Here is a 15,856-nt window from a genome sequence, read left to right as displayed (position 1 = left end):
AATTCAAACAAAAGGGGAAATCTATATGTACACGTGGATTGTAGAATCAGTTCATGTCAGTGTACGGGGCGTCATACACTGGAGCTCACAGAAATACTATAAGCTCATTGCGATCATTAACCCCCAAAATGCCCATAGCATCGGTCCTAATGATCCAATGTGCCTCTCGCTGTCGGAGGACTTTCTCTCTGGCTGAGCCCCCGGTGGCTATTTTTTCTATGCCGCAGAAAATCAGTGTTTTTTCGTCACTGTTGTGGGGAACCTTCATATGCTCGATTAGTCTGGCCGAGCCGATCCCTGTTTTAAGGGACCGTTTGTGTTCCCTGAATCTAGAAAAAAGGCAGCTGTTACGCCGAGCGCTCCGGGTCCCCGCTCCTCCCCGGAGCGCTCGCTTCACTCCCTCCGCTGCAGCGCTCCGGTCACGTCCTCTGACCCGGGGCGCTGCGATCCTGCTGCCAGCCGGGATGCGATTCGCGATGCGGGTAGCGCCCGCTCGCGATGCGCACCCCGGCTCCCCTACCTGACTCGCTCCCCGTCTGTTCTGTCCCGGCGCGCGCGGCCCCGCTCCCTAGGGCGCGCGCGCGCCGGGTCTCTGCGATTTAAAGGGCCACTGCGCCGCTGATTGGCGCAGTGGTTCCAATTAGGGTTTTCACCTGTGCACTTCCCTATATTACCTCACTTCCCTTGCACTCCCTTGCCGGATCTTGTTGCCTTAGTGCCAGTGAAAGCGTTCCTTGTGTGTTCCTTGCCTGTGTTTCCAGACCTTCTGCCGTTGCCCCTGACTACGATCCTTGCTGCCTGCCCCGACCTTCTGCTACGTCCGACCTTGCTTCTGCCTACTCCCTTGTACCGCGCCTATCTTCAGCAGCCAGAGAGGTGAGCCGTTGCTAGTGGATACGACCTGGTCACTACCGCCGCAGCAAGACCATCCCGCTTTGCGGCGGGCTCTGGTGAAAACCAGTAGTGGCTTAGAACCGGTCCACTAGCACGGTCCACGCCAATCCCTCTCTGGCACAGAGGGTCCACTACCTGCCAGCCGGCATCGTGACAGTAGATCCGGCCATGGATCCCGCTGAAGTTCCTCTGCCAGTTGTCGCTGACCTCACCACGGTGGTCGCCCAGCAGTCACAACAGATAGCGCAACAAGGCCAACAGCTGTCTCAACTGACCGTTATGCTACAACAGTTGCTACCACAGCTTCAGCAGTCATCTCCTCCGCCAGCTCCTGCACCTCCTCCGCAGCGAGTGGCCGCTCCTGGGATACGCTTATCCTTGCCGGATAAATTTGATGGGGACTCTAAGTTTTGCCGTGGCTTTCTTTCCCAATGTTCCCTGCATCTGGAGATGATGTCGGACCTGTTTCCCACTGAAAGGTCTAAGGTGGCTTTCGTAGTCAGTCTTCTGTCCGGAAAAGCCCTGTCATGGGCCACACCGCTCTGGGATCGCAATGACCCCGTCACTGCCTCTGTACACTCCTTCTTCTCGGAAATCCGAAGTGTCTTTGAGGAACCTGCCCGAGCCTCTTCTGCTGAGACTGCCCTGTTGAACCTGGTCCAGGGTAATTCTTCCGTTGGCGAGTATGCCGTACAATTCCGTACACTTGCTTCAGAATTGTCCTGGAATAATGAGGCCCTCTGCGCGACCTTCAAAAAAGGCCTATCCAGCAACATTAAAGATGTTCTGGCCGCACGAGAAATTCCTGCTAATCTACATGAACTTATTCACCTAGCCACTCGCATTGACATGCGTTTTTCTGAAAGGCGTCAGGAACTCCGCCAAGATATGGACTCTGTTCGCACGAGGCGTTTCGTCTCCTCGGCTCCTCTCTCCTCTGGTCCCCTGCAATCTGTTCCTGTGCCTCCCGCCGTGGAGGCTATGCAGGTCGACCGGTCTCGCCTGACACCTCAAGAGAGGACACGACGCCGTATGGAGAACCTCTGCCTGTACTGTGCTAGTACCGAACACTTCCTGAGGGATTGTCCTATCCGTCCTCCCCGCCTGGAAAGACGTACGCTGACTCCGCACAAAGGTGAGACAGTCCTTGATGTCTACTCTGCTTCTCCACGTCTTACTGTGCCTGTGCGGATGTCTGCCTCTGCCTTCTCCTTCTCTACAGTGGCCTTCTTGGACTCTGGATCTGCAGGAAATTTTATTTTGGCCTCTCTCGTCAACAGGTTCAACATCCCAGTGACCAGTCTCGCCAGACCCCTCTACATCAATTGTGTAAATAATGAAAGACTGGACTGTACCATACGTTTCCGCACGGAGCCCCTTCTTATGAGCATCGGATCTCATCATGAGAGGATTGAACTTTTGGTCCTCCCCAATTGCACCTCGGAGATTCTTCTTGGACTTCCCTGGCTTCAACTTCATTCCCCAACCCTGGATTGGTCCACTGGGGAGATCAAGAGTTGGGGGTCCTCTTGTTCCAAGAACTGTCTAAAACCGGTTCCCAGTAACCCTTGCCGTAACTCTGTGGTTCCTCCAGTAACCGGTCTCCCTAAGGCCTATATGGACTTCGCGGATGTTTTCTGCAAAAAACAAGCTGAGACTCTACCTCCTCACAGGCCTTATGATTGCCCTATCGACCTCCTCCCGGGTACTACTCCACCCCGGGGCAGAATTTATCCTCTCTCTGCCCCAGAGACTCTTGCCATGTCCGAATACGTCCAGGAGAATCTAAAAAAGGGCTTTATCCGTAAATCCTCCTCTCCTGCCGGAGCCGGATTTTTCTTTGTGTCCAAAAAAGATGGCTCCCTACGTCCTTGCATTGACTACCGCGGTCTTAATAAAATCACGGTTAAGAACCGCTACCCCTTACCCCTCATCTCTGAACTCTTTGATCGCCTCCAAGGTGCCCACATCTTCACTAAATTGGACTTAAGAGGCGCCTATAACCTCATCCGCATCAGAGAGGGGGACGAGTGGAAAACGGCATTTAACACCAGAGATGGACACTTTGAGTATCTGGTCATGCCCTTTGGACTGTGCAATGCCCCTGCCGTCTTCCAAGACTTTGTCAATGAAATTTTTCGTGATCTGTTATACTCCTGTGTTGTGGTATATCTGGACGATATCCTAATTTTTTCTGCCAATCTAGAAGAACACCGCCAGCATGTCCGTATGGTTCTTCAGAGACTTCGTGACAACCAACTCTATGCCAAAATTGAGAAATGTCTGTTTGAATGCCAATCTCTTCCTTTTCTAGGATATTTGGTCTCTGGCCAGGGACTACAGATGGATCCAGACAAACTCTCTGCCGTCTTAAATTGGCCACGCCCCTCCGGACTCCGTGCTATCCAACGCTTTTTGGGGTTCGCCAATTATTACAGGCAATTTATTCCACATTTTTCTACCATTGTGGCTCCTATCGTGGCTTTAACCAAGAAAAATGCTGATCCCAAGTCCTGGCCTCCTCAAGCAGAAGACTCCTTTAAACGACTCAAGTCTGCCTTTTCTTCGGCTCCCGTGCTCTCCAGACCTGACCCTTCCAAACCCTTCCTATTGGAGGTTGATGCCTCCTCAGTAGGAGCTGGAGCTGTTCTTCTACAAAAAAATCCTTCCGGGCATGCTGTCACTTGTGGTTTTTTCTCTAGGACCTTCTCTCCAGCGGAGAGGAACTACTCCATCGGGGATCGAGAGCTTCTAGCCATTAAATTAGCACTTGAGGAATGGAGGCATCTGCTGGAGGGATCAAGATTTCCTGTTATTATCTACACCGACCACAAGAACCTCTCCTACCTCCAGTCGGCCCAACGGCTGAATCCTCGCCAGGCCCGGTGGTCTCTGTTCTTTGCCCGATTTAATTTTGAGATTCACTTTCGTCCTGCCGATAAGAACATTAGGGCCGATGCTCTCTCTCGTTCCTCGGATGCCTCAGAAGTTGATCTCCCTCCGCAACACATCATTCCACCTGACTGCCTGATCTCCACTTCTCCTGCCTCCATCAGGCAGACTCCTCCAGGAAAGACCTTTGTTTCTCCACGCCAACGCCTCGGAATCCTCAAATGGGGTCACTCCTCCCATCTCGCAGGTCATGCGGGCATCAAGAAATCTGTGCAACTCATCTCCCGCTTCTATTGGTGGCCGACTCTGGAGACGGATGTTGGGGACTTTGTGCGAGCCTGCACTATCTGTGCCCGGGATAAGACTCCTCGCCAGAAGCCCGCTGGTTTTCTTCATCCTCTGCCTGTCCCCGAACAGCCTTGGTCTCTGATTGGTATGGATTTTATTACTGATTTACCCCCTTCCCGTGGCAACACCGTTATTTGGGTGGTCGTTGATCGATTCTCCAAAATGGCACATTTCATCCCTCTTCCTGGTCTTCCTTCTGCGCCTCAGTTGGCTAAACAATTTTTTGTACACATTTTTCGTCTTCACGGGTTGCCTACGCAGATTGTCTCGGATAGAGGGGTCCAATTCGTGTCTAAATTCTGGAGGGCTCTCTGTAAACAACTCAAGATTAAATTAAATTTTTCCTCTGCATATCATCCCCAGTCCAATGGACAAGTAGAAAGAATTAACCAGATCCTGGGTGATTATTTGCGACATTTTGTTTCCTCCCGCCAGGATGACTGGGCAGATCTCCTTCCATGGGCCGAATTTTCGTATAACTTCAGGGTCTCTGAATCTTCCTCCAAATCCCCATTTTTCGTGGTGTACGGCCGTCACCCTCTTCCCCCCCTCCCTACCCCCTTGCCCTCTGGTCTGCCCGCTGTGGATGAAATTTCTCGTGACCTTTCCATTATATGGAGAGAGACCCAAAATTCTCTCTTACAGGCTTCTTCACGCATGAAGAGGTTCGCGGATAAGAAAAGAAGAGCTCCCCCCGTTTTTTCCCCTGGAGACAAGGTATGGCTCTCCGCTAAATATGTCCGCTTCCGTGTCCCTAGCTACAAGTTGGGACCACGCTATCTTGGTCCTTTCAAAATTTTGTGTCAAATTAATCCTGTCTCTTATAAACTTCTTCTTCCTCCTTCTCTTCGTATCCCTAATGCCTTTCACGTCTCTCTTCTCAAACCACTCATCCTCAACCGTTTTTCTCCCAAATCTGTTCCTCCCACTCCTGTTTCCGGCTCCTCGGACGTCTTCTCGGTCAAGGAAATTTTGGCTGCCAAAAAGGTCAGAGGGAAAAATTTTTTTTTAGTAGACTGGGAGGGTTGTGGTCCTGAAGAGAGATCCTGGGAACCTGAGGACAACATCCTTGACAAAAGTCTGCTCCTCAGGTTCTCAGGCTCCAAGAAGAGGGGGAGACCCAAGGGGGGGGGTACTGTTACGCCGAGCGCTCCGGGTCCCCGCTCCTCCCCGGAGCGCTCGCTTCACTCCCTCCGCTGCAGCGCTCCGGTCACGTCCTCTGACCCGGGGCGCTGCGATCCTGCTGCCAGCCGGGATGCGATTCGCGATGCGGGTAGCGCCCGCTCGCGATGCGCACCCCGGCTCCCCTACCTGACTCGCTCCCCGTCTGTTCTGTCCCGGCGCGCGCGGCCCCGCTCCCTAGGGCGCGCGCGCGCCGGGTCTCTGCGATTTAAAGGGCCACTGCGCCGCTGATTGGCGCAGTGGTTCCAATTAGGGTTTTCACCTGTGCACTTCCCTATATTACCTCACTTCCCTTGCACTCCCTTGCCGGATCTTGTTGCCTTAGTGCCAGTGAAAGCGTTCCTTGTGTGTTCCTTGCCTGTGTTTCCAGACCTTCTGCCGTTGCCCCTGACTACGATCCTTGCTGCCTGCCCCGACCTTCTGCTACGTCCGACCTTGCTTCTGCCTACTCCCTTGTACCGCGCCTATCTTCAGCAGCCAGAGAGGTGAGCCGTTGCTAGTGGATACGACCTGGTCACTACCGCCGCAGCAAGACCATCCCGCTTTGCGGCGGGCTCTGGTGAAAACCAGTAGTGGCTTAGAACCGGTCCACTAGCACGGTCCACGCCAATCCCTCTCTGGCACAGAGGGTCCACTACCTGCCAGCCGGCATCGTGACAGCAGCGTTTGGTGGACCCTATGTAGTACCTCTTACAGGGACATAGGATCGCATATATGACCCATTCTGATCTGCAGAAAATAAAGTCATGTATAGAAATGTCACAGTTTCCCAATTTGATGTAGGCACCTCTGTACATCTGGGGGCAGTGAATACAAGTCCCACATTTGTAGTTTCCTTTTAATTCATTTTTCGCCATCCAGTTCTCGCCAAGTTTTTTGCTGGAGAAAGAGGAGGAGACTAATTGGTTTTTCAGACTTTCGCTCCTGCGGAAAGTGACCAGCGGTTTTTTCATTGCGGCTTTTTGTAGGACAGGATCTCTTTCGAGAATGTGCCAATTATTGAGAAGAGCTTTTCTGATGACAGTGGCAAGAGGGTTATATTGAAAAGAAAAAACGAATCTCTGCTCTTCAATGTCTTTTTCCGTTTTATCAGACGTGGCAGGTTTATTATTTTTCTTATATTTTTTGTTGATCAAGTCGCTGCGGGGGATCTTTTTCACTCTCTCCAGAGCTTCTCTTAGTAACCTGGGAGGATAACCTCTTTCTTGGAATCTGCTGGTGAGTTCGTCAGCTTGTTTTATGAAACCTTCTTCTGTACTATTAATCTTTTTTATCCGGAGGTATTGGCTGTATGGTAGAGCATTTTTTGTGTGCTGGGGATGATAGCTTTGGTAGTGGAGATACGAGTTGGTGGCTGTCTCCTTTCTGTATCCTGTAGTTGTTATGTTGCCCTCTCTAATGTGGATCTCTACGTCCAGAAATTCAATTTTTTCGCCTGAAAATTTACTGGTGAAGAACATGTTCATCCTGTTATGATTATTTAGGTACTGCACAAACTCATTGAATTCGTATTCTTCGCCTTCCCATGCAATAAACACATCGTCCACAATTCGACTGTACAATTTAATGTGCCCGATATAAGGATTTTGTGTACTGTAGATGATCTTCTGCTCAAGTGCTGCCAAAAAAAGGTTTGCGAAGGTACATGCGACCGGAGTCCCCATCGCCGTACCTGTACGCTGGGAGTACCAATCCCCATCAAATGTGAAGCAATTGTTGGTGAGAATTAACTCCAAACCCTCTTTCACAAAGTTAGTGTAAGCTTCACTTTTGCCGGCGGTGATCAGGAAATCACCTATTACCCGGATCCCCAATTCTTGTGGGATCCGGGTATAGAGGCTCTCTACATCAATGGTAGCCAGTCTGTAGGAGTCAGACCATTGGGTGCTGTCTAGAGTTTTTAGGAAGCTGTCTGTGTCCTTCAGGTAAGAAGGTACACTTACCAGTAAAGGTCTCAATAGCCAGTCCAGATACTGGGAGAGGTATTCCAAGGGTGCCCCAATTCCTGCAACAATGGGTCTCCCCGGGGAGATTCCAGGCTTTTGTGAACCTTAGGTAAAAAATACCAGTGCGGTTTTTTTGCGCATTCTGGTATAAGCTTTTCAGCTTTCTTCTTGTCCAGAAGTCCTTTCTCCACATTCTTGTGCAAGTATGTTCTCAGCCTGGAAATTATTTTATTTGTGGGATCCGTGGCAAGGGGCAGGTATACCTCCTGGTTCTTTAATTGACGGTGCGCTTCCTTCAGGTAGTACTCTTTTGACATCACCACTACACTCCCACCTTTGTCGGCTTTTTTGATGACCAAATCTTGTCTGGTGCGGAGCCATTTGAGTGCTTTTTGTTCTTTCAGGGATAAATTACTTGTGGTACTGGGGTAGATGAGGGATTTGACATCTTTCATCACCTGAGCAGAAAATATATCGAGGCTACTCCCTGGTTGTATTTGGGGGGTGAAAGTGGACGGTACCCCTCCTTTAAATGTGTCAGGTGGGGGTATAATTTCCTCCTGCGATATGGGGTTGCTCTCTCTGTCCATATTCACCAGATCAAGAAGGCATTCTTGCTCAAATGGTGAAAAGGTTCCTGGTGCGAAAAATCCTAAAGGGCCAATGCTGGCTTGTACTTCTATACAAGAATATAACTACTATAATACTGCTCCTGTATACAAGAATATAACTACTATAATACTGCTCCTATATACAAGAATATAACTATTATAATACTGCTCCTATATACAAGAATATAACTACTATAATAATTCTCCTATATACAAGAATATAACTACTATAATACTGCTCCTATATACAAGAATATAACTACTATAATACTACTCCTATATACAAGAATATAACTACTATAATACTGCTTCTATATACAAGAATATAACTACTATAATACTGCTCCAATATACAAGAATATAACTACTATAATACTGCTCCTATATACAAGAATATAACTACTATAATACTGCTCCTATATGCAAGAATATAACTATTATAATACTGCTCCTATATACAAGAATATAACTACTATAATACTGCTCCTATATACAAGAATATAACTACTATAATACTGCTCCTATATACAAGAATATAACTACTATAATACTGCTCCTATATACAAGAATATAACTACTATAATACTGCCTCCTATATACAAGAATATAACTACTATAATACTGCTCCTATATACAGCAATATAACTACTATAATCTGCCTCCTATATACAAGAATATAACTACTATAATACTGCCCCCTATGTGTAATCCCTGTGTATATTGTTTCTCTTGTATAGTAGTTGTGCAGTACCTCTGATTCCCGGCAGGCACTGGTGACTTTATTGTTGTTGTGTTGCAGATGATGAGCCAGACGATGGCGCTCAGCACTATATCATCATTCTTGGGGTGTATCACCCGCAGATCGTCGCCCTCCTATCTGATCTTGGCGTCCACGTGTCCAGCGTCATCCGGATCTCATCTCAGAATTACGCAGCACTGCCGGACGATCAGGTGGCGTCAGACGCGGCTTCGGACGGTAGGTGTAGACTGCTGCGCTATTCTTTACCGCAAATCAATCGTAATAAATTGAAAAACTAGAGAAATGTAAACACAAAACTAAAAAGAGTGACCCAGCCTCAGCGCCATTCCTTATCATTGATGAAACCTTAATGGATAATTTGGTTGCTTTTATTTTTATTTTTTATTTTTTTTCATGTTTTTTCTTTATTTTTAATGTCCTGTGCTGTTCCATGCTGATTTGCTCTGCCGTCCTGTTCTTCTTTGCTCTGCTGTCCTGTGCTGCTTTGCTCTGCTGTCCTGTGCTGCTTTGCTCTGCCGTCCTGTGCTGCTTTGCTCTGCTGTCCTGTGCTGCTTTGCTCTGCCGTCCTGTGCTGCTTTGCTCTGCTGTCCTGTGCTGATTTGCTCTGCCGTCCTGTTCTTCTTTGCTCTGCTGTCCTGTGCTGCTTTGCTCTGCCGTCCTGTGCTGCTTTGCTCTGCCGTCCTGTGCTGCTTTGCTCTGCTGTCCTGTGCTGCTTTGCTCTGCCGTCCTGTGCTGCTTTGCTCTGCTGTCCTGTGCTGCTTTGCTCTGCTGTCCTGTGCTGCTTTGCTCTGCTGTCCTGTTCTTCTTTGCTCTGCCATCCTGTGCTGCTTTTCTCTGCCATCCTGTGCTGCTTTGCTCTGCTGTCCTGTGCTGCTTTGCTCTGCTGTCCTGTGCTGCTTTGCTCTGCTGTCCTGTGCTGCTTTGCTCTGCTGTCCTGTGCTGCTTTGCTCTGCTGTCCTGTGCTGCTTTGCTCTGCTGTCCTGTGCTGCTTTGCTCTGCTGTCCTGTGCTGCTGTGCGCATTTTCTGTTTTTATTCGTGATAAATCACTTGTAAATGCTGTGGCACCGCCCTTCCCCCGGTTAGCTCCACCCACTGTAGGATTTGACAAATTTTCAACCTCTTAATGCCAAAATATCAGCACAAATACAATAAAAATTCCCACTTTTGTGTTGTATAGGTTTATCCAGCACTTAATAATAATAATAATAATAATAATAATGGGGGAGATTTATCAAGGGATTTAGAGCAGTTTTTTTGCTTACAAAAGTCACACAGAACGTCCCCCTGTGCTGCCGCCTAAGCAATTTTTTTGTGCGACATTTGGCTGTAAGCAAAAAACTACAGAAGAGCTTATTAAAGCAAGTTTCAGTTTTCACTTTGCAGTGGTCGGAGATTTATCAAGTGCGAAACTCGCACAAAAAGTCGCAACCGCCTCCAAAACAGCGTAAATGTAAGAAAGTCTGGAGCTGGCTTGCAAAACTTGCTTTGGAGCGCGGATTCCATATTTCCCGCTGGGAGCCGAGAGGAAATCACATCTGTACAAAGGAGCCCGGGCACCTGCTCATCTCACATCCCCCTCCCACTGCCCCCCTATAAATCACATATCTCCCCGTAATCTTAACCCGCTGTGGCTGCTCATCTCTCCCGGTCGCCACTTATCTTCTCCCCGCGGTGGCAGGGTGGAGATGAGCCGCGGCTGGGAGGAGATAAGCGGCAGCGGGGAGAGATGAGCGGTGGCTGGGAGGAGATAAGCGGCAGCGGGGAGAGATGAGCGGCGGCTGGGGGGAGATGAGTGGCAGGTAAACGAATGGCGGCGGGGGAGAAATGAGCGGGGGCTGGGGGAAGATGTGGGGCCGGGGCAGCGGAGCCGGCTCCAAGAAATAGGAAACTATACTGTTATTTAATATTTTCCAGGCGGTGCTGTGATTGACCGAGACCAACCAGACACTCACAGCACCTCCCGGGAAATATGAAATTACAGTGTAGTTTCATATTTCTGGGAGCTGGCCTGTATCAATCACCCGCCCAAGAGTTGCAACTACAACTTGCAGCATGTCCTCACTGTAAGGGCATGCTGGGAGTTGTAGTCTTGCAACAGGTAGTGTGGGCTGGTGGTAGACGGGGCTGGCATTTTAACACCAGGGTGCTTCCAGCTGTTTGTAAACTAAAACTCCTGTCATGGAAGTTGTAGTTTGGAAAAGGGGTGCCTCCAGCTGTTGCTAAACTACAACTTCCATTCTAGAAGTTGTAGTTTAGAAACAGGGTGCCTCCAGCTGTTTCTAAACTACAACTCCCATCATGGGAGCTGTAGTTTAGCAACAGCTGAAGTCTCGCTGTTCCTAAACTTCAATTCCTATCATGGGAGTTGTAGTTTAGGAACAAGACTCCAGCTGTTGCTAAATTAAACCACCCATCATTCTCAGACAGCCAAAGGCTGTCTGGAAATGATGGGAGTTGTAGTTTAGCAACAACTGGAGGCTCCCTGTTTGGAAACACTGCATTATGGGCGTTCTCCCCAGGGGAGAGCTCTATAAATGTACTAAAATATTTTTGTGGTTTTTTTTCTTCTCTTTTCAGATCCGTTTATGCAGAGAACTACTTTGGATTCGGAGGACTACAACGATGACCAACGTTTTCTTTTTTTTTTTTTTTTTGTTATACTAATAAAATGGTTAATGTGGGCTTGTAGGGGAGTGTTTTTTGGAATACATTTTTATAAACATGTTGTGTTTTTTCAATGTTTTTTTAATTTACTCTACAGGCTTAGTAGTGGAAGCTGTCTAATAGACGGAATCCATTACTAAGCCAGGGCTTAGAGTTAGCCTCAAAAACAGCTAGCGCTAACCCCCAATTATTACCCCGGTACCCACCGCCACAGGGGTGCCGGGAAGAGCCGGTACCAACAGGCCTGGAGCGTCAAAAATGGCACTCCTGAGCCTAGGCAGTAACAGGCTGGCGTTATTTAGGCTGGGGAGGGCCAGTAACAATGGTCCTCGCCCACCCTGGTAATGTCAGGCTGTTGCTGCTTGGTTGGTATCTGGCTGAGAATAAAAATGCAGGGAACCCAATACATTTTTTATATTTTTATTTTTTAATTATTTAGGAAAAAAACGTCTGTGGTTCCCCGTATTTTTATTCTTAGCCAGATACCAACCAAGCAACAACATCCTGACATTACCAAGGTGGGCGAGGACCATTGTTACTGGCCCTCCCCAGCCTAAATAACGCCAGCCTGTTACCATCTAGGCCCAGGAGCGCCATTTTTAATGCCCCAGGCCTGTTGATACCAGCTCGTCCCCGCACCCCTGTGGCGGTGAGTACTGGGGTAATAATTGGAGATTAGCGCTAGCTGGTTTTGGGGCTAACGATAAACCCCAGCTTAGTAATGGATTCCGTCTATAAGACTGCTTCCACTACTAAGCCTGAAAAGTAAAAAAAAAAAAAGAAAACACAGCACGTTTAAAAACTTTTATTTCAAAAATCACTCCCCCCACAAGCACTTGTTAACCATTTTAATAATATTAAACAAAAAAAAAAGCTGGACACTGTTCTCCACCAAATCTAAAGTAGTCCATAGGATATACGGATCTAAAAGGAGAAGAAAAAACAAAACAAAAAATGTGTTAGTACATTTGTGGGGGGGAGTGGTAAATTAAATGTAATAAACATGCATATATATATTTATATCAGACTTTTTTTTCACAGCTGCGACTAGATGTGGGGTTACAAAGGGTTGTTCTGAAGTCATTTATTGGTTTTTGCTTATGTAAGCCAAATTTATCAACCCCCTGTGATAGTTTAATAAATGTGTCAAGAAAATAATGCCTACAGAACTCGCTTACCAAAGCAACGATGATAAATCTCTCGAATATATTTACCTTTGGGTCTTTACTATAAAGAATGGTCAGCAGCCTATAGGATTACAAGAACATATAGACAATAGCAGGGCTGTGTGTGTGATCAATGTGACTTAAAGTGGAACAACTAAACTCAATGCCTAATGTCCCTAAACCTGACTGCGTGGCCAAACAAAAATCTAATGTAATGTAAAGTAATGTTTTCACCCAGTAAAAAGTGTGAATGAAACAATGTTCAGGAGAAATACACAAATGTCCCTACGTGTTTTACCCACATGGTGCCTGTATCATCAGGGGACAAACCATGCACCATACATCAGGAAAGACAACAACCTAAGATAATGGGTTGTGTCAAGCAATAGTTGGCCATAATAATGATGGAGATAACCTGCCTCTTCATAGAGTCACAGCTCCCCCAAGCCCATGATGAGGAGGAGGGATGGGGGTCTTAGAGTACTAGTATAGTGATCTGTGTGATCTCTTATACTGACCTTTCTCCCAGGATCCCATGGTGACTCGCCATGAATTTCTGCCCGCCGGCTTATATGGTGGGAGTTGTAGTTTTCAGGAGCTGTCCTATGATCTCTCTAAAACTGCTCCCGATTCTTTACTTCTTGTGTCTGCCCCGTGATGTCCTGTGCTGCTGTCCCGTCCTGTGCTGCTGTGCTGTCCAGTCCTGTGCTGTGCTGTCCTGTGTTGCTTTGCTATGCTGTGCTGTCCTGTTTTGTGCTGCTGTGCTGTCCTGTGCTCCTGTGCTTTGCTGTCTTTTGTTGCTTTGCTGTCCCTTGCTGTGCTGCTGTGCTGTCTCTTCCTGTGCTGTTCTGTGCCACTGTTCTGTGCTGTCCTTTGCTGCCCTTCGCTGCTGTGCTGTCTAGTCCTGTGCTGTCCTGTGCTTTGTTGTCCTGTGCTATCCTCTGCTGTAGCTGTAATGTCCTCTGCTGTGCTGTCCTTTGCTCCTGTGCTGTCCTGTCCTGCTGTCCTTTCCTTCTGTGCTATACTGTACTGTCTCTTCCTATGTACAGTATTATGTTCTTTGCTGTCCTTCTGTGCTGTGCTATACTGTCCTGTACTGTCTCTTCCTATGTTACAGTATTATGTTCTTTGCTGTCCTTCCGTGCTGTGTTATCCTGTCCTGCTGTCATGTGCTGTGCTGCTTTGCTGTCATGTGCTGCTGTGCTGTCCTTCTATGCTGTGCTGTCCTGTACTGTCCCTTCCTGTGCTATCATGTCCTGTGCTGTCCTTCTGTGCTGTCCTGTTCTGTCCTGTGCTTTCTTGTCCTGTGCTGCTATGTCATCATGTGCTGCTGTGCTGCGCTGTCCCTTGCTGTGCTGCTGTGCTGTACCTCCACAAACCACTCCGCCAAAGATCTGGGACTATTTTGGCTTCTAAAGGTCCAACCTGGGAAACCATTGTGCAGTGCTGGTATTGTGTGACTAGGAAAGGGGGCGCTGTTCTTATTTCCTGGATATGAGGAGTCTCATCATCTCAGTTGTAGAAGCCGAGAAGCAGAGGAAAGAGACTCTCAGGAAATCTCTGCACATGTTCTGGAAGTACTTAGAACCCATCCTGGACTCCGCAAAGATGGTGGGAGACCCCCTCAGACAGGTGGCCAGACTGCAATACCTGGTGAAAGAAAGCAGCCACCCCAAAGACTGGAGCAATGAGGACATGATGGTAAGGGTGGAGGAATATAAAGACGGGGTAATACGAGGGTGTGGGGTAATAATAAGAGGGTAATACATGATATGGTTATAATAATCTCCTTGTCATGGCGTCTGCTCTCCTGCCCTCTATTCAGCTGGCATACGCCACCGAGGTGTTTGAGAATGTCGCCTGTCTCATGTACGACTGTCTGGACTGGAGGAGACAGCACCAGCATTACCTCAGCAGTATGCAGATCATCCATGTCCCGGAGGGGTCCCTGCAGCAGACTCCAGAGAAGACCCCACCAGTGCCTGAGGTGAGACATCACAGCCGCACATCACATGAGACAAGACATCACAGCCGCACATCACATGAGACAAGACATCACAGCCGCACATCACATGAGACAAGACATCACAGCCGCACATCACATGAGACAAGACATCACAGCCGCACATCACATGAGACAAGACACACAGCCGCACATCACATGAGACGAGACATCAAAGCCGCACATCACATGAGACGAGACATCACAGCCGCACATCACATGAGATGAGACATCACAAGCCGCACATCACATGAGACGAGACATCACAAGCCGCACATCACATGAGACGAGACATCACAGCCACACATCATATGAGGGGAGACATCACAGCCGCACATCACATGAGGGGAGACCTCACAAGCCGCACATCATATGAGGGGAGACATCACAGCCGCACATCACATGAGGGGAGACCTCACAAGCCGCACATCACATGAGACGAGACATCACAAGCCGCACATCACATGAGACGAGACATCACAGCCGCACATCACATGAGACGAGACATCACAGCCGCACATCACATGAGACGAGACATCACAGCCGCACATCACATGAGACAAGGCATCATAGCCGCACATCACATGAGACGAGACATCACAGCCGCACATCACATGAGACGAGACATCACAGCCGCACATCACATGAGACAAGACACACAGCCGCACATCACATGAGACGAGACATCACAGCCGCACATCACATGAGACGAGACATCACAGCCGCACATCACATGAGACGAGACATCACAAGCCGCACATCACATGAGACGAGACATCACAAGCCGCACATCACATGAGACGAGACATCACAGCCGCACATCACATGAGACAAGACATCACAGCCGCACATCACATGAGACAAGACATCACAGCCGCACATCACATGAGACAAGACATCACAGCCACACATCATATGAGGGGAGACCTCACAAGCCGCACATCACATGAGACGAGACATCACAAGCCGCACATCACATGAGACGAGACATCACAAGCCGCACATCACATGAGACGAGACATCACAGCCGCACATCACATGAGACGAGACATCACAGCCGCACATCACATGAGACGAGACATCACAGCCGCACATCACATGAGACGAGACATCACAGCCGCACATCACATGAGACAAGGCATCACAGCCGCACATCACATGAGACGAGACATCACAGCCGCACATCACATGAGACGAGACATCACAGCCGCACATCACATGAGACGAGACATCACAGCCGCACATCACATGAGACGAGACATCACAGCCGCACATCACATGAGACGAGACATCACAGCCGCACATCACATGAGACGAGACATCACAGCCGCACATCACATGAGACGAGACATCACAGCCGCACATCACATGAGACGAGACATCACAGCCG

The 15,856-nt window shown here is 48.5% G+C and overlaps 1 protein-coding gene across 6 annotated transcripts in view; it reads left to right on the top strand.

The window, feature by feature from the left end:
- Window positions 1-15,856, top strand: part of SPAG17 (sperm associated antigen 17) — a 251,166-nt gene that overhangs the window by 161,374 nt on the left and 73,936 nt on the right. For all 6 annotated transcript variants that reach the window (XM_056559983.1, XM_056559982.1, XM_056559981.1 and 3 more), the window contains exons 6-8: window positions 8,673-8,849; window positions 13,981-14,165; window positions 14,290-14,451. In XM_056559983.1, coding sequence (XP_056415958.1) covers window positions 8,673-8,849; window positions 13,981-14,165; window positions 14,290-14,451 — 524 coding nt within the window. The remainder of the gene's footprint in view (window positions 1-8,672; window positions 8,850-13,980; window positions 14,166-14,289; window positions 14,452-15,856) is intronic.

This window comes from Hyla sarda, chromosome 2, assembly GCF_029499605.1.
Source record: "Hyla sarda isolate aHylSar1 chromosome 2, aHylSar1.hap1, whole genome shotgun sequence".
NCBI lineage: Eukaryota > Metazoa > Chordata > Amphibia > Anura > Hylidae > Hyla > Hyla sarda.
The sequence above is the reverse complement of the archived record's forward strand: the minus strand, read 5'-3'. Positions and strand labels throughout refer to the sequence as shown.